Source organism: Anopheles nili, chromosome 3 (genome assembly GCF_943737925.1).
Source record: "Anopheles nili chromosome 3, idAnoNiliSN_F5_01, whole genome shotgun sequence".
In the NCBI taxonomy this organism is placed as follows: Eukaryota; Metazoa; Arthropoda; class Insecta; order Diptera; family Culicidae; genus Anopheles; species Anopheles nili.
Window position 1 is genome coordinate 11,531,395 of NC_071292.1, and position 25,231 is coordinate 11,556,625.

A 25,231-nucleotide genomic window follows, 5' to 3' on the forward strand; every position below is an offset into this window, starting at 1 on the left:
AGAAGGCGTTAATGATAATTGCCACGATTAAAAGATATTCTACTTTATAAACGCTTAAAGGGCTGGTGAAAAAGGGGTTGCCTGTGCCAAAGGAGAAAATGAGACGGTTTGTGTGTGAAGAAAGTGGTGTCGAAACCTCGGAACATTCTTTTTGCCCGTTGGCGTGGTCACCCGATGGAGGCGCCTGGTCGTTTTCGGTTGCGGTGACGGGAAGTTTGTTATTTAGTGTCCAGCTGTCCAAAAGGCCAACGCAGAGGCAGAGAACGCAATGAAGTGAACCCGACGAAACGTGGAGAGCGAAAAGAAAGGACAGATTTACGAATGGCACGGTGCCGTTGCTTTTCCGATGGGTTATCTGGTAACCGGTTGTCCACGCGGCTTCACTCTTGACCGTCATCGTCCTCGTCGTCGGTGTCGGTTCTGGTTCTGGTGTGTTGTCAACACCGCCGGACTTGAGTGAAGCTCAAACCGGCAACCTTCAGTCCGACATTTGCCACTCGCCATTAGCGACGATAGCGTCTTTATCAGACCGTCACCATCGTGGTGGGGCGATATCCTTGGGGCGCTCGTGCAGCCAAGCGCACGTACAACGTGGTGCACGTGGGCTAAAAGAGGAATGAGATATTAAAAACGTTCCTAAACAACGCTGTGTTATCGGGTGGGTATAAATCTTATCTCTTGCGGCTAGCGTAACACTGCCGGTAGCGCTTGTGTTGCCCGTGGCAGTCATCGTGCCGTGGCGAAGGACCAAATTACAGCGCAAACAAGCGACGACAGGGCAAAAGGTTTTGCATCACCACTACCACGAGTCGTTGGACAAGATTTCCATTCGTGTTTTGTGCAAGCCGGACTTTACGAAAGCAGATGGTCACGCGATTTGCGTCCACTTCCGGTGGGTTTCGGTGTAATAAGTACTGCGTAACGAATGGGACGAAAATTAAGCCATGGACAGTAAAATATTTTTAAATTTATTCCATCGCCGTTACGACCGCCGAAGATCATGAAATGTTATTGTGCAGGCCTTAGATGATGGCGTTTTGAGTATCATTTGAGGGTGGAAAATTGCCTAATTTAAATTTGACCGTTGATTTAGACGATTTTTTGTTCTCACAATCCTAAGCTTTATGCTCTGTTTCTACCAAGAAGAAGTTTGTGAATGTGCTCTTCTAAATCTAAGAAACCTGTTCGTGCTCATAAGAAGAAATAGTTCCACATATGCGAGCGAGGTTTATGAAGAGATGAGTAGAGAACGAACCAACCGTTTAAATCGTCACGTCTCGGGAGGTTTCGAATGATGCAACGGTGCGAAGTCAATGGAAACTCTCCAGGACGACTGCAACGACCTTCCTCGTTCAGTTGCCATTCGCCCCAAAGGGACCCGATCGAGGTCGCTTGAAACCACCGGAAAATCAATACGCATCGCCACATCGTTACCACCAATCCAGGAAGGATGGCCAGCCATGGGGTGGCAGCCTCGACACTGTTAATGCCTTCATTCCAATGTCTAGCCACCCACCATGCCCAGCTGCTGCAGTTGACGAGGTGCTCATAAACGAAACACCCCATTCACTCCCACGTTGGCCCTCGGGATTCCCTCAACAGTTACCTTCCGGTTGGCGTTTCCAGTTCCTGCAGTTGGCTTTGTTTTGGAGCGTGGCGAGTTTGCTAACCGGGGGTGTTGCCAAAGTTTATTTATGTTATTTATTCCGCTGCTGTAAGCGAATAATGGTCACATAAATTGGTGGAAAAGAGACCGAGAGACCGAGCGAGGGAGAGCGAAAGAAAACTCACTGAACAGCTCCCTTTGAGGAAATGGTTTGAGTTTGGGAAAAGGGCGATACCAAATGCAAAAATAAACAGCTTCCTGGTGTGGGTGGGAAGTGGCACAAATCTCCACTTCCGGTGTGTGCATGTGCAGTAGGATTAAACGCGCGAAACAACCAACGCGGAAGCACAAAACCATGGTTGCCATGAGGAAATGCTAGCCGTACCATCAGCACCACCCCACAAGAGGGCACCATGTCACCGAAATCCCGACTCCAAGTAGGGGAAAAACCGATACTCCAGCTAGTTCAAGTTCACTCGGTCACAAGTCGGTGGTGGCAAACGAAATCGCCCGCCGGGGGCATATTGGGTTCCCTAGGGCAAGTGAAAAATTGTTGACTGTGCTATGGGCGAATGAATTGCAGATGAATGCACCGCGGGCGCATGCGCACCGGAACTTCCGGAATGCGAGTATCCACGAATGGGGGAGTCCAACATCATCATTATCGTCAGCCGTGGGTTTTGTGGGAGGCTTTCGGTATCACCACCGCAATAGAACTAGGGCGGGAATGGACCGCATGCAGACGGAGCTGCTGTGACGGAATGATAATGCAATGTAACACCGGCTTTTGGTGCCGGTGTTGGTCACGTTAAGTCGCTCTTTCCCCGGGTGCAGTAAGACACGCGTGAAGAAACACCCATGGTTGTGACACCCGATGGAGGCGCCTGGTCGCTGGTGTGCGACACGCATTAAGCAATGCGTACGTGCGGTCATCGCGTCCCAGACCGATGTTGGGCATTGTTTCACAGCTTCACAAGACAACCGAACGGTGTATCCTTGCTGGTGAAAGCCCCGGCTAACGTGGTGTTGACGCAGGAAATAGTTCATCGCCGCACACGCGACCTAGCGCACTGTGAATAGTTGGAAATTCTTGGGCGTAACTTGTGAATAATTAAATTCCCCGAAAAGTTAGACCCGACCGGTTTTGGGTGGAGGCGAGAGAGACCGTAACCACTGCTTCGGGAAGGTGCCAACGGTGATGTTGTACCCGGGTCGGCGAAAAGGGAATATTTTCGAACCGCAACATGCAGCGAGTGTGATTGTTACCACCGTTTGTGGCTCCAGGCCACCGTTCGAGGCCGCGACATGTGAAGCTATTCCCAGGCACCGGTGGCCCTTGGTCGATGGTTTTGTGCAGCTTCCTTGGGCGGTTGGCCACGCTGTACCGGTCGTGTGTGGTTTATACGGCGAGTGCACCTTTTGCGGGTGAATCGAAACGTGGCGCACGCTACGAGCGTCGAAAGCCTGGAAAGGCACGGATTACACGCGGTTGTTTCCGACGTTGCTCACATTCGCGGGACTAGTTTGGGTGGACCCGTTTGGGTGGTACCGTTTTTGGTGGAATAAATTTATCAAGTCGCTGGTTTCGTTTTTTTTACCCCACCGTTCTAGTTTGCATGTGGAAGCGAATGTTTCGGAAAGGGTGCCACACTTCGCAGGTTACTGAGGGTTGACCCGACGGTGTGTTTGCGCCCGTACCGGCCACAGGTACTCGCGTGAATCCTTAAGAAGCACGCTTCGGTGAAGGTACGCGGGTTGTTACCGAGGGAGAGTCGAAATGCACGACCATATCGAGGACAAATCCTGTTTGTTCGTGCACTGGCCATGGTTGGTTTCTCTCCTTTTTCTTTCTCTCTCTCTCTCTCTCTCTCTCTCTCTCTCTCTCGCTCGTACACAAGGACGAAGTTTAACGGGTAGTGAAAGTCCGTAAAGGACACTGGTGGGTGAGTTAGGAAGCCACCGGCAGCCAAAGACATGCATTCCCATGACGCTAGCCACGGATCGGGTGCTTCGTATGGCGGCGGTTAGCATACCTAGCACTTTTTTTTCCTCGTCATATTCTTCTTCTTCTTCTTCTTTTTTGGTTAATGCCCGTTGGATAAAACTTTTCCGTTGCATTTGCAAGCGTTCATACACACAGGGGGGGGTGTGAGAATAGTACGCGAACTTTCGGCAGCGAGTTATGGCACGTGAATGCGGTTGGAACAGGCCCTAAAAAGAGGCATAAATTGCCGTTTTGGAACATGAACGCCCGCTTGCCGAAATTAATTGTTGCCAAGCGTTGCAGACATTGCACCAGGTTGGGTACCTGCGAAACGGCTAGACTACTTGGATCTCGAATTTTAATCCATTTTATTTAACATTTTCAAGGGTGAAAGTCCTTTAGCAAAATAATACCTACAAGAAACGATGGAACGTTCAATTGTGCGTCATTTGCAACGCGACAGAAAAGAAGAACCTACTGCAGGCCCCTTGGTATGTAAATCATGCCCGCTTTTTGTCCGATTCTAATCGGTGATTTACGGCACTTGTTCCGTCCAATTAACCCAGATTTCCCGCGCAAAAGTGCCGGTGTTGCAAAATTTCATCTCGCATGATGAATGTCGACCAGCGTACCGTTGACCGGCAGGATAGGGTGGTGGCGTTTCCCGAACCGTTGTCCAGATTAGTTCCCTAAATCATCTCGAAATTGAGTGATCCTCGTGCCATGGGGTTTTGGGTTGGCTTTGGCCATTTGTCCGTGCAGCCAGGCAGAACGCTACCACAGCGTCTTGAGCACCAGGGATCGTAAAATGTTGCATACTCCATAAAATCGGCCATATCCTGACCGGCCGGTCCCGGTGCAGCATCCTTCGTCCGGGATCGCCTTGGGAGATTGGCCAAGAAAGGCATCCTTTTTGTCTCTTTCTCTCTCTCTCTCGCATGTTCTGGTTAATTTCACACGGAAAGACCCCACTGAAGGGGCATAAATAAAGTTTCATAAATCAAAACACCGTCAGCATAGTTAATGAAACGGTAGTCAACGGTTTTTTGGGACGCAGGTCGGCAAAGATTGCAGCCGTTGTGTTTTTTTTCTTTTGACCGATTCTTAAGTTCAAAGCAGCAGCGCAGGACCCTCGAGAGATGGTGGACTAGTCATTTGTTTTCTCCGTTGAACTCGCCTTTTCAGCGTCGGAACACGGGTCGATGGTTCTTGGAAAGTGATACTAAATTTTATTAGACCCTTCCCTGTCGGCGACTCCTCGGCAAATGTCTCACCGTTCGAGCGGTTGGAAACTCCCGGTTCGTATCCCGTTGCAGATCGGGAAAACTTCCAAGGGGGTGGCGCTTTTGTTTAGTTGATGCTTGCTTTACGAACTAACTAACCTGTTTCCAGTAAGGGCAGGTTGAGGCGTCGTGTTATCGACTTGACCTGACCTAACCGGATCAAATAATTATGGCTTTAGCGTCTTTTGCATCACGAACATCGGGCCATTGACGTCGTTTACAACACGTTTCTGGGTTTTGTAAGGCAAGCGAATCTACGTAAAGGAGCTCGCTTTTTCCTCGTTCACCGCTGGAAGACCTATAAAGCATCTTCTGCAGGTCTCTGACTCGATATTGCGTCTTAAAGCGCGGATGGTTGGTTTTACGAGTGATTGAGCCTTTTTTTTGCAATGTAAATATTCTTTTCATCTCCACCATTCTCGATCGAGTCTTGATTTTTTCTTCTGGCATCCCGTTCAAGGCTGCCGTAGAAAACGTGCTGACCGGTGGTGTAACTTTACGATTTCGATTCATCCCGAAACCGTCCCAACCGATTCATCCGATCTTGCGATCGAAGCGCTCACGAGCGCAAACTTTGCGCTCTTTCATGTCCTTCGACCAGAAACACCCAAGCTGCATGAATAATTTTTCTGACCAACGACCCACCCACACCTCGAAGTTCAAACGGCTGTGTCAATGCCGTTGATTTAAGGGTCTGCGGATGCCGGCTCCAAACATCTCGGTGGTGTTTTTCTTAACACACCGCAACCGTTCGCCACCCATCCGGTGCAACAGGAAAGGATGAAAGGGCTCAAGGATAACCCGGTAAAAGTTGTTAAAGCGTTATAAATCGCTTTCGATAGCAAGCGCAACAAAGCAAAAGAAGCAAGCGCTTAAGTTTGTGTGGCATTCGCTGCGATTGCTTGGAGGATCTTTTTTTCTCTGTTTGGCTGAATGGCCAGCAAAAAGCCACGAGGCGAGCCAGCCGCGGTCCGGGAAACTGGTGGGCGTTGGTTGTATGGATTTTGTAAATTGAAATTGACTGTGGAACTGACCGAACCGACCGACCGACCGACCGACTGGTACGGCACCATCTGCCCACGAGGTTTTGCGCGTGACAGTTGCTCCAAAGTGGCTTGGCAAATCGTTCGTACCGTTCGGATGCGGTGGCACTGAATTGGAATTTCAGTTTGGTTTGCTTTTGGCGCAATGCCCGGACTTGTAAATGTGCTTTGTAGTTACTCATTTTCAAATCGACATTTAGAAAGTCGACTCATTCTTGGATGGGAGTAAATATTTAAAAAAATTGTCGGGTTCAATTTGAAACAGTAAACCACTGTAATGGATGTAATTGATGTGCTTGTTTGAAAATCATCCCCATTTTTGGGCAAACTTCGCTTGAATAAGCTCACCTTTCAGCTGTCACATTCTTCTACCGAAAGGTTATCATTCTGCGACTTGCATCACCATCACGATAAGATGAACGACTTTAATGCATGCATTCAAGGTGTTGCCTTTATTTTTCCACATCCGTGTGGCTTTCACCATATCGAGATGGTATCGAGAATCACGTGACACGAATGGGTCATATGCTTCCCTAGCCGGCAAATATGACCTTCTCCAGTAGGCACACTCAACAACCGACACCAGGTGTTGCGAAACCGCGCGCCTCAAAAAACCTGGGGGACAGTAAAAATTAAATTAAAATATCTAAACGGTACGTTGTTGCACGGTACCGGAGTAACTCCACCGTCACCGAGTGACCACGCGCCTACCGGATGTTGGAGGGAAGCAACATTTTAGGCATTTGTGGCCTCAAGCAGCGTGCCGATAATGTCGCCACGTAACGACCAACTTGCACGCGATTCCCACGTGGTCCGATAAGGCGCAAGTCCTGCCGCTTGCCCGAACGTTGACAGGCGGTCCTCCAGACGGCAGCACTCAACTTGTGGCGCGTGGAGGCACAAAAAGTTTCCCTAATCTTAGCACCGGCTTCAGGCCACGACCGCACGCGCGACAAGATTGGTAAAGAACGCAATCTTAATGGGCGCGTCACATGAGATTATTTACGGTCCGTTTTGTATGACGAGGTCACACGGGGCGACGACCAAGCAGGCTGTGGAACGTGTGCAAATGCGCGGTTCAGCATGCAATTAAATTACGGCGTCGCTTTGCGTTACGACGAAGCGGAAGCACATTGGTAGCGCATGCCACGGGACTTTACAAGACATTGCAAATCCCGACACACGGGCTTCGTAACGAGTTTTAATCCGCTGTAATTGCGTGCTGATGGCATCCGTTTTAATGGAATACCTAAATGCGCTCGAGTGTGGCTTCGAGTGGTGCGGTTCGGCTCATTTACATACCCCAGGTCGTGTAATAGAGACTTGGCAAACGCACGTAACGATATGTTTAATATACTCCCTCGTACCCGAGCGATTTGTGCAGCGTTCTGGTGAAATTTCCGTTGGCTTCGATATTGCCTAAAAAACCGTTAAAAACCGTTACAACCACGGGCAGGATAACGTGGCCAACGTCTAATCGACGGGTATGTTTACGCGCAGGGTAACTTTAACTAAACTTGGTGCATCAAATTATGCTGGACACGCTAAAACACGTTACACGATATTTGTTCTGGGATTGCACCCACTTTCACCATCGTTATCGGAGTTGTTGGTCGGGTCTGGGAATTTTAATGGGGCGTCAACGTTTGGAAGCGTCAATACTGGTCGGTTTGAGGTGTACCTATTACCACGAGGCGTTGTTCACTACCTGGTCAAGGTAGATGGGTGAGTCTCAACGTTCGATCGTACACTCGAGGTACAGTGACAGGTATGATCACGAGGATGGTATATAATGCCCTCCCGAAGATCGAAAGGACATCAGTTGAGATCGAAGCATCGTGAAGTGAAGTCATCTAGCGTTTGCAACAATATCGTGGGTCGCAATTTGGGGCGAATGTCGGACTAGTCGCTGTCGCAGAATATCTCAACTCACCTAGTGACTAGACCGAACACTCGCGTCCTAAATGAACGATCAAATCGCCGGTTGAGACCAAGAGTTTCTTTGTTTGTTGTGAAATTGTGTTATAACGTGCTTAGTGCCCTTGTCTCTCCGTACTCACGGCTAGCTACTTTGGTGTTCTTTCTTATGATTCCTATACAACGTCATAAAGCTAGACCATCACTGCAGATAGTGTGCAGCAGAACTCCTCCCGGATGTGTGCAGCTAAAACGTGACAGTGGCGATCGAAGGAACTCCCGGTGTGATATGTTGGTTATACCGTACCATATCACAGCGGTAGTTACCTGATATTGCTGCTGTTCCAACCAACGATCAACCTGTGAACGATCAAGTGTGAAGTGACTGCAGTGCAGTGTGAATGAAAGCTTATTCAAAAGCACTACGACTCACTGCAAGCACTGCAAGGGGGTCTACATTGAAGGAACTTCTGCTGTGATCTGAGTTATGGTCATATCACAGTAGTTGTACTTTAATGTCGGCCATTCCACAATCATCGAGTGGCAGATTATTATTGATTATTCAAGTGGTGACTTCCGATAACCGAGTGTGTGCCCCGATTGTGCGACCAACTCCGTCCAGTGGGTGTGTATTTAAAGAATCATCACTGGGCAAAGTTTGTCGCATAACAAAGCCGATTCATCTTGTGTGATATTGTTTTAGAGAATTTTATTTTGTTGACTATTAAGTATTTGTTTTGAACACCCATTAATTTATAGAAACATGTTTATCTACACTCAGTTTGTTTCTTTGGCAGATTGAACTTCATCGCCTCCTGAGGTGTGTAAAAGAAGCTGGGTGTGTAATTTATTTTAGCGGTACACAGGACGCACTTACTCAGCTTAAAGTGAGAATTTTCGGGTATTACGGGCACGTCTGCTGTTGATTGCTTTCTCCCAAGGCCATTTTCGGGGCGTGTACAAATATATAATTTACAGGTAAATTTTCACAAGCCGTTTGCCCTTGCGCCGCCCGGGAAAACCCTCACGGGTATGCGTTTCTCGCAGTATTACACTTTTATAGCTGCGTTTGTCAAACATTATTCCTCCACCATTAGCAGGTACTTTCTTCCGCAGGCAGACCAGACAACATCACCCACGTGGTTCGGCTTTCCCGCCAGACATTTATGATGCCCGTCAGACAAGGGTCGCGATGATGACGGGTTTTGACAGAAAATGTTGCCTGTCGCTAGGGGCAACGCATTAGCAACCGGGTGCACGATTGGTTGAGACGGTTTTATTGCCAACGCCAGTACGACTGCCTAAATGGTTCGTCGATCAGCGCCCGATGTGGCCATCGTTCGGGGTCCCTGTTCCGGACACGGTTGACGACGTTAGCGTGTTCAATCTTAAAATTGGAAAATGTGGCAGATCACATTTGCATGCGCTTTTTCGTCAAATCACGTGTGGAATGCTGCCTCAAACACAAAAAAGCTCAAGAGCCACTCTTTTTTTTTGTTTTTCTTTCCTGCGCCCGTTCGACAGAAAGCTAGCTTTCCCGTTCAGAACACAGCGATCACAGCGCACCGGTACGTGGATTCCGGTTATTGATTCTCACGTGACAGCCCGACGATGGTGATGACTTAGAGTTATTATCCTTCATCCTCGTCATCGGCAGGGCTGGATTGTGTGGTCTCAAACCTTTGACAGCAGGTTGAGCCGCGCTCAGCTCAGTTATGCTGGGGATGGGAAAACATTTTTTCAACCAGCCACCACCGCAACCAACCGACGGTGGCAACGGAGCACCAATGTGGGGTCATGTTGTGCAAACACCGTGCGGATCCGTTCCGTTCAGGCGGACATTTGTTCAGCAGCCTGGCTTTTTTTTGTTCGTTCTCGCGTGCTCGACGGAACGGCAGAAAGGAATGCGAAAACATAGGCAATCTATTCTGACCTACCCATCTCCCACACGTTGGTGGCTGCATATAGGAGAGGAAACATTTCACAATGTCATTCCAGTCGGATGCGATTCATCATTCGCTTGTCAGAGCGCGTGTACGGCAGCACCGGACCAACCGGGTAGGTTAGGCTTCCAAGTGACGAAACAACGATTGAATGACAGCTTTGTGTGCGTGCGTGTGGTTGGGGTCGCAAGTAAGGTATATTTTGTAGCCACAATAGGCTCCTGTCTAGCTGCCCCCGGTCAGGCGGCTCGTTTGGACGGCTGTGGATTGATTTTCCATTTTTCATTTGCATAGCACACCGGTCACGATGCGGTGGGCGAAAATCTCGGTATCTCGGCACACAATCTGACTTTGACGAGCTTTCGATGTTTGTGGACTTTTCACCGCAGTTGTTTCCATTCCTGGCAGCGAACGAAGAAAAGCGCGTTGTTGTTAAAGGACAAAAACCGATCACTGAATGCGGGTTGCAGAGCGCCTTCTATGGGTTGTTAGCTTAACGCACTTCGACTTCTCGAAAATTGGTTTGAGTCTATCGTTTATTAAGATATTTGCGTGCTAATGCTGAAAGTTTGTAACCGCCTTTGTGGTGCGATAATTACACCACGATAAAAGCCACCGTCTTATCCCCGTAAAGGACGGCGACCTGATGATGATGACCTGCTGCTTTTATTCGGCATTATCTTGGATAATTGACCAGTCCAACGAGCCTTTCCGCTTCATTTCGTTTTCCCCTTTCGGAGTTAATCCTTTTCCCTTTGATGGATCGGGTGATTGGACGTCCTTCCACGAATTTCATCACGATTATGATCGACGATGCGAGACGAATTTAAATCGCTTTTCCCCGAAGCCCGCTGCCTAACCAGCCGAGGAGCCTGTATAATGTAAAAGGGCGCTTATTTTGGTCGTGCAATCACATTTGATGGTGGTGGTTGTCCTTAGTTGAGAAAAAAGGCACGTGGCTCACGGACTTCGGTGTAGCCGCCTTGTAACGGCGTACAATTCGCTCGAAAACGCTCGAACCTCTGTAGCCGTTGGTCAGTTCCAGAGGTCACGATTCCCGGCACGAGAAACGTGTTTCTCGGAACTGCAGCTGAGCAAAGCGTCGTGGAATGCCGTGGAGCAGCTGTAGGAAATTGATTTCCATCGGATTATCATCGAGCTTCCGTGCTGGCTGCCAGTGTTAACTTAACCAATAACGAGTTTGTTTAAGTCCCAGCGCGTGGGTTGGCCGTTTGGCTATTGATTATAAGGTTCTTTTTTTTTGCTCGTTCTCCCCATTTCCAGGAAATGAGTTACGCTCGAGTGTCCTGCTCGAGAAGGACGATGTTCACCAAAAGCTGGCTGGCTTCGAATTTTTTTCTTCCAAGCACCAGAATAACCCCGGAGTTCTATAATGTATTGATGAAACGTGTTAATTATTGCCGATGGACGGGCAGCTGTTCCCGTGTGGCGTGTGATGTCCAACTGATCGAAATGGCCGGTGGCTTTGCAAAGCGCTAACAGGACGCCTGAATCGTTGTCGCTCGCATACTGATTACGTGTCTCAGGAGCTGTTGACAGTTGACAGCGTGTGGCGATGGCGTGTGGGTGGCGCTGGGATGGGGGAGGATTCAGGATAAAAATAGGAGCATTCTCTCCGGTGCGTGCAAATAGATTCCAATGATGATGTGCGGTTCAAAGGAACACTTGCTTTCGCTGCACGACTCGTGTCTGCTCGTTCGCGCCCCTCGAGCACGTCCTTAGAATGTGGGAGAAAGCAACGAAAAAAAAAGTAGAGCAAAAAAATGTAGTACAAAATTGCTATGCACACGAGCGTGTCACAAGGAGACAATAATGGCGCTCGCAGTAGGCGGGCTACGATTTGACCGTCTGTCGTTGAGTTGAAGTATCCTTTTGTCGTGTCACTCGAGCTGTTGTCCGTCGTCCCACACCCACGCCCCGATGTGAAGATGCACGTCAATTTGCAACTAAAGAATCGCTGCGCCGTGGACTCTTGAAGGGACATGCTTGCGATGTCCTTTCGTCTTCTGTTAGTGCCTGATAGGATGTGGGTAGCTTTTTTGCGATAATAACTCCATGGGCGTGCAGTGCGAAACATCGTAAACCTGGCTTTTGAACCATATCACGTAGCTTTGATGAGAGTTTGATAGTTTTGCGTTGTTCACTTTTTTAATTCTTTATATTCAATAAGCTTCGAATGAGCACACGTCTTTGTATGTTGAGGTTTTACGAAATAAATAAAAAAAAACAGCCGTTTAATGTCCGTTGCTCGACAATGTGAGAGCTTCATGGTATCAGTCGATATTTTAAACTAGTTTGATTCAAATCGCGATGTTCAGCATACAAACGTAGGAACTTTATAAGGTTTAGACAGCAGTTTTATCGGGTGAGAAAATCAAAAAGTGATGCCAGGATTGATTACTTTTCACACATAGGTACATCAACTATTTCCAGCCGGACGAACGTTGTCTATTTGCACAACCAGCCCACACGACATAAAATCACATCTAATGCACTTTGGAACGTATGTACACGGTACAAAATCAACGATCGCTCGGTGGTGAGAACCAAATCACGTTACCAAGCGGTTTTGATCCTGAATCTGCATTATCTCGGGGTGTACCCAAGTTCAGAACGATACGCGTCTGCCTACTTTCGTGCGTTCCCGGGTGTTTTTCCCTGGCAGTTACGCGACTCCCGCCATTGAAGCCCATCGCCGAGGTTAACGCAATTATGGTAAATGCTTTGCGATCGCGCTGGCAAAATGGCGAGCGGAATCAGCGCGCTATCGGCGTCAAATAGGGCGCTCGGGTTCTAATAGATGGAAATTTTATTTCATTACTGTACAAAGTGCCAGCACCCTCGACGGCGGCTTCGAGCGGTATCAAAGCCATGCTGCATGTGCGCGCTGCAACGGGCGCATAATTGCGATGATGCTCCGCTCATCAAAGCAGGCTCCGACGACCCGTCAAAAGGGTTGGGGGCGTACGCTTTTGAGGAATTGATTCTTGTCAATCGATCGGTTGCTGGAGCTGGAGCACTCGCGTGTAGTGGCGATAAGTGATGCATTAAGCTAGAGGCTCATGTTACACGTCCTTTGAAGTTTATGACGTTCGAGTTCTTGGCAGCATCCCGCTACAATCGGTGGCAGCTGTATTCAACATGCATAAGCTAGGAAAACACAGGTTGTGTAATGTGTGCACGATCGAAAGAAGCTCGCAAAGGGCAACCGTGTGCAACGCAAGCACTTCGGGGAAGAATGTTAATCAAATAGTTAAGCGTCTAAAATTGCACGACGTCTTCAGTACCGTAGATGGAAGGTCCTACAGTTCAACTACTCTCATACTTACGTGCATATCGAAATTCTGGCTGCAAAATTCCTACTTCGGATGCAGTATAATAAACAAGCGCGAGCTTTTTTTTATACAAATACCATCGTATAGTGGTAGGTGGTGGTGATGCTGATGGTGGTGTGTTTATTATTGTAAGTTTTTTTCTGTCGTTTTTTTGATTCGTTTTCGACACATGGCTCCACTCAAACGTACCGCGAGTGTTGAGTTGGAAGTAAGTTCTTCGTTAACTCGGTGTAAACTTTAAGGGACCCGGTTGCATGCCACATGCAACGGTTGGTGATCGGTTGGCAAGCAGTTCCAGCCCTTATGGTGCTCGACGTACAAAAACTAACCTAATTAGAGCAGCAAATAAATGAATCGGTTGCCCCTGACGCGGGTGCTCCTGTTTTGCAATTCGAGATGCTTTCGGTACGGTACAGACGGATGGAACCGTCCTTGCTGCGGTTGAAATTAATTTTAGCGAAACCTTATCATGCTTGTCGCCTCGACAATATGACGACTGGTTCCTGCTTTACGAACTTCCGGTACCTTGCTTTTGGCTTAGCACATAAGCATATTAGAGATTCACTACGAACGCAAAATGTTTGGCTTAAAATTTAAATGAGTCGAGCTAAAACCTAACTGCGGAGAACCAAAACCAAACCAAAACGCTCGTTAGTCGGTTGGTTCGAAAATGGTTCCCCCTTCTTACACGAAATCAAATACATGTGGAGCATCCTTGATAGTTTGCCTCGTTATAAGTGCTATCGAATCGTCTTGCTCGTGAACAGGATGTTTATACGCTTTATACACCGTAATGCCCCTCTTTACCTACGTTGTCTAGTACACGGTTTTTAAAAAGGACATGGGACCGTTGGGAGTTTGAAGGAGTTGGTGGAAATTGCGAGAAAATCTGAGACCCAAATCCTAACACGCATTATACACATCTGAATGGAGTTATGCACACGGCGCACACACTCTCACACACGCGCAACTTTTAATAAATCGTTTTTATATATATATATCATTTTCCACCGCCAACTGTGACTTATCTACCTACGATCGGAGCCTAGCTGCCTAGGCTGCCGCTGGGGTGTTGGTTGCTTAGATGTACTGCTTCCTGTTGGATGTATGTGTGTTTGTGTGCGTGGGTATGTTTTTCTCTGTATTTAACGGATTCATAAAACCATCTTAGCCGAACTGGGGGCCTTCGAGGGGCCTTTTTTCCGTGGGCCAGAAAAAAGGCTTGGTTCGTCGCAACGTTTTCGTTTTATTCTATTCCCATCCCTGTGCGTCCTTCCGTTCGTTTGCGCACCGTGCTTTTGCGCTTTGTTTGTTTGTTTGTTTTTAATTGGAAAATTTTACCCCCGCCATTCTGCGCCCGTTGCCGACCGGGGCAAAAGGGAAATTCCGTTTTTCCCGACATCAAAAAAGCTTCAAACGCAACAAAAATGTTCCGCTACGGAATCCGGTCTCGGTCTGCGCGCCGTCAGATAAAACTTTCCGGCCTGGGAAAAAGCTCTCGGCCAAATGTCAGCCGGGAATGTTTTCCGAACCGATGGAACTCTAAATCAGCAGGAAGAGGAAAAAGAAGAAGAAGAAGAAGTGCTATCGCTGTACTTGCATTTGGCGGCTCGTTAAGCAGCCCCATGTGATCGCGAGTTTTTGCCCCAAAAAAAGGAGCGACAAAGCTGAAGTGGATGATTTTTGATTAACCTTGCGAGAGGTTAAAGCCCTTTCTACACATCTCCCGGTGGGTGTGTGGTGGGTAGGAGTGGGGGGTGTAGAAGCGAACGTCACACAGCTTACGAATGCAGAACTTTCCATCGAGCTGGCTCGGCACGGTTGGTGGTTGGCAAAGTTTGTCAAAACATTCCGGCCACTCATGTGGCGTGGCACGCGGTGTCGCGTGAGGGTGAAATTCTTCCAGGCACAAGGATTCTTTCAACCCTCTCCCCCCCCTCCTTTCTGTTCCGTCCCTGCTCACCCGGTGGTGGCTTCATTAGACCTCCATTCCTCATACTCCTCGACCGGCCACGAAGAAAAGCCATCGCGGAACGGACTAGAAGTCGACCCCCGTGTGCCATGGCGGTAATGTTTATCATTAATTTACCCTCTCGTTTACACGTCGCAATCCTTTGCAGGAGCTCGGTGTGCCGCGTGGGTGGTCGATTTCATGGGTTGGTGAAAATAAAATGGGGGGAAAAAAAGAAATAAAACCACCCCAGCAAAACCCGGCTTCGCTAAACCCCAGTACATCGCGGAAAGCCGGCGTATATTTATCATGATAATTAATTATACTCGGCATTCGACGGTACCTCGGCATTCGGGCTAGGTATACTTTTTCTAATTTTTCTCCACCCATGATGAGAAATTGGTTGGCAGCTTTTTGCAAGCACCGGGCTAACCTTGGCGGGGCCATGGAACTTGAAACCTGCCGCCAAAAAAGCGACCCCGGGAGTGAATTAATATTTTGATAAATTTAATTCCTCAACCGTCCGGGAAGCGGCAACGCGAACGCATTCCTTGCGCACACACCACGCCACGTTCGGAATTCATTACCGGCAAACAACAAATCGGCGAATTTCTGGCCCCCCCGCGGGCGCTCTGGTGGGCCCCGAAACTTTTCCGAGTGGGTGTTCCGGGAAGTACGCCACTCTGCCACCTTCGCTTACACGCGGCTTTTATTGCCTTCTCTTCAGTAGCTCCACCTGTTGGGAATTTTGGGGTGGGTGGGTTCGTAGAAGAGCGAAGTACCACGGGAAGGAAGTTTAGCAGCGTCATTCCATTCGATAATCAGCAACGCAAATAAGCCCACCGGAGAAAAATGGCGGAACGGAACGGTGCTAAGCGGATGGGCGGAAGCTGCGCGTTGGGATACGTGGCGCAAGTACTTTCCCCGTTGGAGTGCTTCAGTTTAAGTGTTTTAATTTGAATATTTCCCAGCATTGGGAAAAAAAGTCCTTCCTCGAAAATCGATCGCACATGCTGCAGCGCGCTTCTTCGAGGAATTATGGCAAAAGCAATATTAAAGCCCGTTTGCAAGTCCCGATAATCGTGACGGACGTTTGAACGTGTGCACGAAAATCCCACCGATTCGGACCGTTATCTTCCGCTGGCAGCAAGTTGGTAGCAGCTTTAAGCACCGAAACTCCGACTCAACACGCTGTTTGTCGTTCCTTTCGATTTGCTCCTGTAGTGAACCGAGCTATCGACCAACGGGCCGAAACGGGACGAGCGCATCTTGGACTTGGATTCCCTCATTTAGCGTCAACGACGACACTAATGTTGCTTTATGAGAATGTTTTTCTCGATGGTTATTGCGGCCATAGAGTTGTGGTCCTGCTGCTAGGGTTTGTGGCGTTGGGCATCGAGGAGAAGATGGCTCCCTTTTGTGGCCACACTTCCGGTCGCCGTTTTATCGGGTTGGGGATACGGTCAATTGAATTAAATTCAATGCTTCCAGAAGGGTTTTAAAGCTTTAGCTTGTGAGTGGCTGTGTTTTCTTTGCTCCTTCGCCAAGTTCCTGCACCGCTCTGAACTTTCTACGGTTTATTAAATGTGCTACAACTTTCACCGAAGAATATCTATAGATACACCCAACTCGTTCGCCTCGAATGCCCCCTCCAGCATGTGCATAAACACGCAGTTTCGCGTAATAAAAAATCACTCCCGCCATCGGAAACAATCAACCGACATCGCCTCAATTTGCCGTAAACGCCGCGCACGGCATGACGCCTAATCGAAACGCATTTCCATGTTTTTACGATTACGGCCAGCTAACCAGCCGTAGGCCATGGCCACTCCACGTACGTCAAAAGTGTGGCTCGTCAACGAGGAGGAAGCTAGGCACCTGCGGGTGGGCAACCTGAATGTCCTGTTAGATCAATGATGCCGTGCCGTTGCGCCTTGATTTATGCAACACTCGCGACACATTTGCCACAGGATATTTGTTTGCACACCAGGCGTTCCGTCCTGTTTGCACAGACAAAAAAAAACAGGCTTATGGGCCGTATTTTCGCTCACTGCCGGCCTCCAATGGGGTAGCTGGAAACTGCGCCTAATCCTGAAATATCGGTGCTTGCTCGCGCGGAAAAGAATTTAATATCCCGATGACATTTACTCTAATGGGCATGAGTGAAAGCATGTTCCCTGTTTCCAAGCGTGCCCGCACACACACACACACGCGCGTGCTCCAGCGAATCGTGGTTTTTGTGGTTGGCGGAAGAGGAATAACAAATCTCTCCAACCAAACATGCTGTTCTTCCTTTTTTTTTGGGCGTTCGCTATGATTCACCACCATGGCAACGGAAAGCGTTTGCGGTTACTTTGTTGCTGTCGCTGCATCGAGTTTTCGCAGACATTCGCTCACCGTTCGCGTGGGTGGTGCAATTTCCCAGCGCAAGAAGGATCGTGGAGGAAAAACCGAGCTGGGTCATGTACCGGGGGCACATTTTTATACGCTTCTGTGTCATATATTTTATGAAGCCAAGCTGCCATGTTGTCAAAGGATAGCGTTCCGCCGCGTGTATTCAGTTTCATACAGCTTTATTGCCCTGCTCTAGTGCGTTTGATTGCGTTCCGATCGTTTCGATTACGATGTTGTCTTTTTGTTTTGGTTGGTTTTGTTTTTGTCCGCATGGTTGTGTATTTTTTTTTGGTCACCATTTCGTGCCACTGCCAGTGAAGGAAGTCCTGCCTTCAGTAAGCTTGACTGCGAGTGAGAGGTGGTCACAAATTTTCATTTTATGCCATAGCGCTAGCGAAAATCTGACAAAATATTCGAAAAAGATTACGGCTCTAGCAGCACCGCTTGATTTTGCGTGCGAATTCAAAGCCGCACAACCGAACCCGTTGCAGGATTTGTTCCGCAAGGTAAAATATATAAAAAATAAATAACACCTCGCGGGTATAATCCCGGCACAAAACCGAAACGTCGAACGTGAATGGCGGCAATTCATCCGGCGTCAAAGGCGGGTCCTGTTGCCGCTGCCGTGGCGTGTAAAATTATAAACCCATCACACGATTGTCACCGTGACGGGGATTACCCACAGCGGGTTTGCTGCCCACATGTCAGCATCTGTTGAGCTCGCCGTCCTCTCAACCGAAGCACCATCCTGGATGGCGTCATTCAGCCGCACATCATTAATCTCGCTCGTGTGCGCCTCCCGCGAGGGAACGACACTCGGAAGGACGCCAAGGGTTTATTGGCAGTGGAAAACCGCTTGGATTCGATTCGTGGGGTAAAATCTGCGCGGTCACGGCTCAGGATCACGGCGGTGTGGGAGCGTATTGTCAGCGACAGGCAACCATTTTAATGCCCCAGCACACCCACACGCACACATGCACACATACACCGCCCATGATTATAATTAATAACTAATAACACACTCGCACGCACTCGAACCCAACCCCCGTTGGGAAAGGGGTTACGCAGCATTAAAACACCTCCCACCGGGGGTTTTGCACCCCACCCACAGGAGGTGAGCTGCTTTGGGTGGGCGGTCCTTTTTTTAAAATTATCCTCTCAACCCCTGGTCCGGGTGGTGGCTATTTACACGGGATGCTGCTCTCGCACACACACAGACACACTTACAGCCCATCGGGCCGCTTCCGCAGGATGCTTTTCGGTGTGAAAGGCTTGACGGCCGGTTGCGCCGGGATGATGGCGTCGTCCGCCCGCGCTATGCTGCTGATGGTGACGGTGCGGGGTGCCGGCGGGTTACCGGCGGTGGGTCCGTCGGGTGGGGCGGGCAGCTCGATCAGGGCGACCGTTTCCGCGGCCGGTCCGGGACCTGTGGACGGGAGTAACCCATCCGCCCCGGCCCGGACCGCTGGCTCCGTTCGTTAATCGAACCGCTCGATACCGGCGGGCGCCATCTTGCCGGGTGGGGGTGGTGGGGGCGGGATGCACATCTCGTCGATCGTGCAGACACGCTCGTTGTACGGGAACTTGAAGTTGATCTCGCTGCCCGTCGTGATGATTGGCGTTTCCGCGTTCTTCTCGAGGATCGTATCTGTGAAGGAGAGCGTCGAAGGTGAACGATTATTTGTGAGCTTTTATGCAGCGTGGAGGGGGTGTTAAAGCTTGTGGCGGGAGCTTTCGGGAAAGAATTTGCTGAATTTAAAATACATGCGTCAAAAGGCTTTAATTAGTACAGTATTTTTTGAGAGACGTGGATTGAAATTCAGACAATCTACTTTTATAAAATACAGCATTGGAATAACCTTTCATAGGAAAGGTTTGTGTTTTTAGTGAATGTTATGATCAGTATTTCCAAAGCTTAAAGCGCTGCAAAATGGCTTCTTCCTTGCCAGCATTGTGCTCGTCTAGGATGCAAATTTTGAAATGACTGCTAAAACGCCACAAAAGCAATCGAGACGGCAGAATAAGGCCACTGTTACCTACCTCGTTTGTCCTCATGCGTGTAGTAGCGCGCCCGATGTCGCGATAGACAGAGCGCCGTGGACACGACGATGATGGCAAGCAGAACGAATATGATCAACCCACAGGCGGCCAGTATACTAACGCTGCCGGCTGTCAACGAAAAGGATGAGAGACGAGATGAACGGGCAGCAAAGCCCGGTTCCACAGATCAGCACGTGAAGCGTTAAATTGCCCGAACCCGCAACATGGCCACTTACCCTGCTCGAGGAAGTTGTGTGACGTGCTGGCAGCATCGTGGTCCTCATCCACGATCACCTCCATGCAGTCTTCGACGCCATCCTGGTCGAGCCCGTCGATGCGTACCTCGCGGAGTCGCTCGGGCAGGAAACACCGGGGAGCCTCCTGCCAGGGTAGACCGTCGGTAAGCTGGAATGGGAAATGAACATCCACCACAGGGGTTAGACTCACACACTCGAACCGAACGATCGGAAAGGGTGGAATTGGCCGCTTGTTGTACCTTTCTCGCTTGCATGATGAGCGGTCCCATGTGGCACCAGTCGCAAATCAAAGGGTTGTTCTCGAGCTTGACGTCCGCGATCCGGGCGAGCTGGGTCGCGTATCGTTCGGGGATGCCGTTCAGCTGGTTCCGGGACAGGTCAAGGAACTGTCGGGTGGAACAGAGATACAGAAATAAAGGGGTGACGTTGACACGGTTGGAGTTGATAATAAAAAAAAACCAGACAGACAGGCGGATGATCCGCTGGATCGAGAGATGCTGACAGCGAAAATGACAAGTCAATGAACAAACGAACGAGCTCAGGTTGTTCGCGGAAGACGAATCCCTTGCTTTGATGTTTGTCGGAAGGAATAAGAACACGAAAATACAAGCATCCCTGTCACAAGAGCGAAGTTTTTTCAACAAAGACAAAGGGAACAATGTGCTGTGTGCTTTTTTTTTATTTCTTCCTCAAGCGAGCGTTCTCGTAATGTTTTCTCGAGGTACACCAAACGAACGGTGCAGTTAACGTTGGTTTTAACGAGAAATCGAGCTGTCGGTTGCCACTCCTCCTGGTTTTTCCACACCCTGTATTGGCCTGCAGCGCGAAAATCAATTTTCTGTGAAACGGGTTTTCCCAACCCGATTCCGGGAAAATCACGCCATTTCTTGCGCCGGTCGTGCATGCGAAAGCATGATACACTGCCAAGCTGGCAAATGGCATTACGCTTTATACATTTTATTTTATTTTTCTTCTTACATCTCCCGCCGGCGGCATCCCATTGCCCTCCATCGTCCTCGGAACCGTGGCGTGTGGGTCATAAATCAAATATTCCATTTTACAGTGCACCAAAAGTTGGTTCGCTTCTGCTGTCGGCGCTCGAGGCGTGCGTTCTCTGCGCAAGCCGCAAGCTCTTTGGTTTATTTTCTGGTGTATTACTTGTTTTTACTCGCTCCTTTCACTCGGCCTATTTATCGGGCTTCGGAATTGGCTTTCGGCGCCTCCATTGTGTGGCGGTGAGGGTTTTCTAATTTTCCACATGTGAAACGAAAGCGAACACAAAACACACACACTTCACATACTTCCAATGTACTCCGATACCCGATACAGGTGCAGTGCCCAGCTTTTTCTTGTCCGCGGGACAGAAGCGCGAAAGAATAAATGCAATACGCCGAGCACGAGAGGTAAATCATATCCGCAACACAATGCACCGACTGATTGAGTACCGTTTCAGGCGAAGGGTGTTTGGGTTTGCAACGGAGAAAAGCAACTCGATGGAAGCGGTATAATACGTTTGAACATACACGTACCATTCGAATGCGGGGTTCGGATTTCTTGACGATGCAGTGCGAGCTTTCTTTTCTATCCGTTCCATTCCCACGCCGGGAAAACGTGCTCAAACCAGCGATAAGAGCGATGCATTCGGTTTACTCTGTACCTGAAGACCCGACACACGCTTCCAAGCGCTCGAGGAAAAACCACCCACAGTAGTGGGTGGCTTATTTCCCACCGGCTGCACTTCCGGTGGCGGTGGCGCATCGGGTTCACTTTCGCTGCGGAACAACGGACCATGTGGAACAAATCCCCGATGATTGTACCGTGCTCCGGTTTCGTGCGATACGATCGGGATAGGAAAATTTATCTTTCCTTCACCATCATCAAAGCCTAAGGAGCATGGATCCGTGCTGCGCGCGCGTATGTTGCCATTTATCATCGGGCGAAAGCGAACGAGCGCTAAATTATGCCACCCGCATAACAGCTACAATTGGGGATGGAAATTTCTTTGCTAAAAAAAAACCACTCCCATGGTCGATTTTTTTTACTGTGCACTGAAAAATGGACTCCTTGCGTGGCGATCTTCTCTTCTGTGGCGTATCGTTGCTTAGTGTGCGCATCGGCACTGTTGAAAGCTTACCTCCAAGTGGACCAGCGGGTCGATGATTTGTAGCGTGATGTTGTCGATATGGTTGCCGGACAGATTGAGCGCCCCCAGGCGGCGGAACGGCATGAACAGGTTCAGTGGGAGCGCTCCCATATCGGCCACCATCAGCCCGGAGATGTTCTTTATGGCCTGCGAGAGAGAGAGAGAGAGAGAACGAAATCAACGTTTATAATAAATGCGGACCAACTCGAATGATGAAGTGGTTCGATAGGTGCATATTTTTATTGCGCGAATTGAATGGGAGGCGTTGGGATCCTTCCCGGTTGGGGGGGTTCCACGTTCTCGTTGAACGTTCGGGTGAATCAATCATTTAAATGGATTCCTAACTAATGTGTGGTGTTGGCTTGCGAATGTGCTTCTCGAGAATCAGAAATTGATTCCCAGACCTACCAGTATCGTGTCTTCCATTTCGCTCAGATCCAGCTGCGTGTTTCCGCTGATGTTGAGCGTCTGGAGGTTACGAAGCGGTCGGAAGACAACCGGTGCGATTTGGGATAGCTTGTTGTACGACACGTCCAGGAACGTTAGGTTGGCGAGGTTCTCGAACGCCCGATCGGCAATCATTGCCAGCCGGTTTCGGGATATATCTGTGGATTATCAACGAGAGCAAACAACACGCTTAAGTTACACCGAAAAGAGGTGAGATCCTTTGCGGTTTATCTTACCCAAGAAGCTCATGCTTTTCTGGTGAATGAACAGATTGTCCACGATCGCGGAAAGCTGGTTGCCATCGAGCCGTAACGAGTGCAGGTGGCGAAGATCCATAAACTCCTCCCGGTCGAGAAATTTGATCTGCAAACGCAAACATCGACTGTATTATCAACCCTTCTGCACAACCAGATCACTCGTGAGAGTATTCCTACCTGATTTTGTCCCAAATCGAGCTCCGTCAGGTGCGACAGAATGTTGTAAATTTGTGGGTTGATGTTCGAAAGCTGACATCCCCTTACTTTAAGTACTTTCAAGTCCTGGAACCGCAAGAAAGGAGCTACGTTTAGCTGCTAGAAAGCAAACACGGGCCTTGTAGCCTACCTGTACATCCTTGAACACCTCCGGCGGAAGATCGTCGATCGAGTTGAAGCTAAGATCGAGATACTTCAGCTTGGCCAGATGCAGAAACATCCGTTCGGTCAGCATGTTGATAGAGTTGTCGATCAAATGCAGCGTTTTCAGTTCCTGTGTCGGGGAGAAAATGAAGGCTACTGTAAAAGAAATCTTTGACGAGTGCATCCTCAATATCTCACCTTCAGATGAAAGAACATGCCACTGCCGATATTGTCGAGCCTGTTTCGTGACAGATCCAGCTCGATCAAGTTGTCCTGTCCGCGGAAGCTATTCGGTGCCATCTGGGTGATGTTGTTGCGTGAGAGATCGATCGACTTTAGCAACACCAGCCCCCAGAAGGACTGATCACCGACCGATGGCACATTGGCGTCGTTCACGCGCAATGTCACGAGCTTTTTGAAGTACTGAAACACCGGCCCGACGTTCAGCGGGTGACGGGTGTTCGAAATTACGAGTTCTTCCACGTCGGGTTCGAATTCGCTTGCAGGGGGCACCACCCAGTCCACTGGTGAGCAGAGAGAAAGTCATTAGGTCGGTTGGGAAACGCACATCAAATGAATGAACTGGAAAGCACCTAGAGCACGATCGAGCCTAGACAGAGCTGTGTGAGAATGTTTTACGGCAACGACCGGCAGGCATTCAATTAGAAAGCCAGATAAGACGAGTGTGAGCTTTCAACCTTGTACGGTAATGGCAGACGAGAGTAGCAGAGAATTCCTGCTACCCAGTGGTGACACGCTTTGTTTGGTGCCTTCAACTGCAATCGAACTCATCGGCGCATTGTCGGAAGCGTTGGAACTGGGGACAACCGGCTCCAGCGTTGAGTGTTTTCATTTGATACTTTCTCATCCACGCACCCCGGGGGTGTGTCTTTCTCGGAATCGTCTCAGCGTGCTGTTCGAGTGGCTGTATGAGAGTGTGCTGATTCGATTAACCTACCTTTGCTGCAGACCACCCGGATCCGTTCTCGCACATCACATTGGCAATGCTTGGGACACCTCCGGGCGCCGGTTGGAATTGTGCCGGCGAGCACCGCCAGCAGGACGAGCAGCGTGGTAGATATGTCGAAATTCATTATGCCTGGAATGGACCGGAAGAGGTGTATTTTAATATGCAAGCTGCACCGGTGGCTATACGATATGGAGCATTAAATTAAAACGACTTGTCGCTGGGTCGGAATGAACATGTTGGTCCATTTGGAAAGTCTTTTGCCGTAGAAAACGATAGAGGGATATGCATTTATCGCACCGTGCCGTGGAAGGATAATGTTTTGTTATTCAAAACAAACTCGTTGAATGCTTTTTTCCATGAACAGTGTGATTGTTTCGCATGAAATCTCTTGTAGAAACAAAATCCTCTGTTTACCCGGGGCTCACTTTTTTTATTTCACTTTCCCACTCTCTAATCAATTATTACCGTGCAATTTTCACGCAGGAACTTTTACCAGGAATTTTGCTTCGCTTCTCGCCTCACTCGGCCGCGGCTCGATGTTACGTGAGAATTTCGCAGAAATTTAATATTCTCGTTACGAGCCAGCGAACCACGGGCACGTGGCGGTGTGAAAACAAAATAGCTTCGGCTCATCGGCGGAACGTGTAAATTAATTTATGCACTCTCATTGTGATAACATGGCGTGCGAAAGCGACGCCCGCGCGCCTAAACATGACAGCTGCAAACGAATAAAGTCGTTGCCAATTAATCACGCTTTCATGTGCGCGGAAGGTGTTTCTGAGGGTGATAAATTATTTCACCCCCGCGCTGCTTCCTGTGTGCTGCCACCCACCCGAGGGGGTGTTCGAAGTATCATCTCCCTCCGACCGTTCTTTGGTACGTTTTCATCATCTTTCAATTCACACGAGTACTATCGAGACAGAAGAAGACATTCCGTCCTCAGCTGATCGGGAAGTTAGAAAGAATTCGACTCGGTTTTTTATCTTCTCTTTCTCTCTCTCATCATATCCATTGTCTATCCATAAATCGAGCACAAGTTTATGAACCGACCCTCACTAAATCACCACCACTTTTCCCGTGCAGTGAAACGACATGCAATCGAAATGTAAATACGTGAGCGAACACACGCACGCACGGACGCACAGGGCACCATAAATCGATGACTATTAATGTCACGTTTTATTACTTGCAGGGCATTGTGTGCCTCTGTGGCGGGCTTTGTGTGGTGAGACACGCATCCTAACACCGGATCGAACGGATAGCACGATAAAAAGCGGCTT

The 25,231-nt window shown here is 49.0% G+C and overlaps 1 protein-coding gene across 1 annotated transcript; it reads right to left on the minus strand.

The window, feature by feature from the left end:
• Positions 1–18,955: 18,955 nt before the first annotated feature.
• Positions 18,956–24,075, minus strand: LOC128726293 (insulin-like growth factor-binding protein complex acid labile subunit). The gene is made up of 11 exons (XM_053820095.1): positions 23,940–24,075; positions 23,180–23,505; positions 22,968–23,111; positions 22,799–22,903; positions 22,601–22,727; positions 22,326–22,522; positions 21,909–22,064; positions 20,014–20,160; positions 19,754–19,922; positions 19,518–19,646; positions 18,956–19,125 (listed from the first exon to the last, which is right to left on the minus strand). The coding sequence occupies exons 1-11, from the start codon at positions 24,073–24,075 to the stop codon at positions 18,956–18,958; spliced, it is 1,806 nt and encodes a 601-aa protein (XP_053676070.1).
• Positions 24,076–25,231: the final 1,156 nt, after the last annotated feature.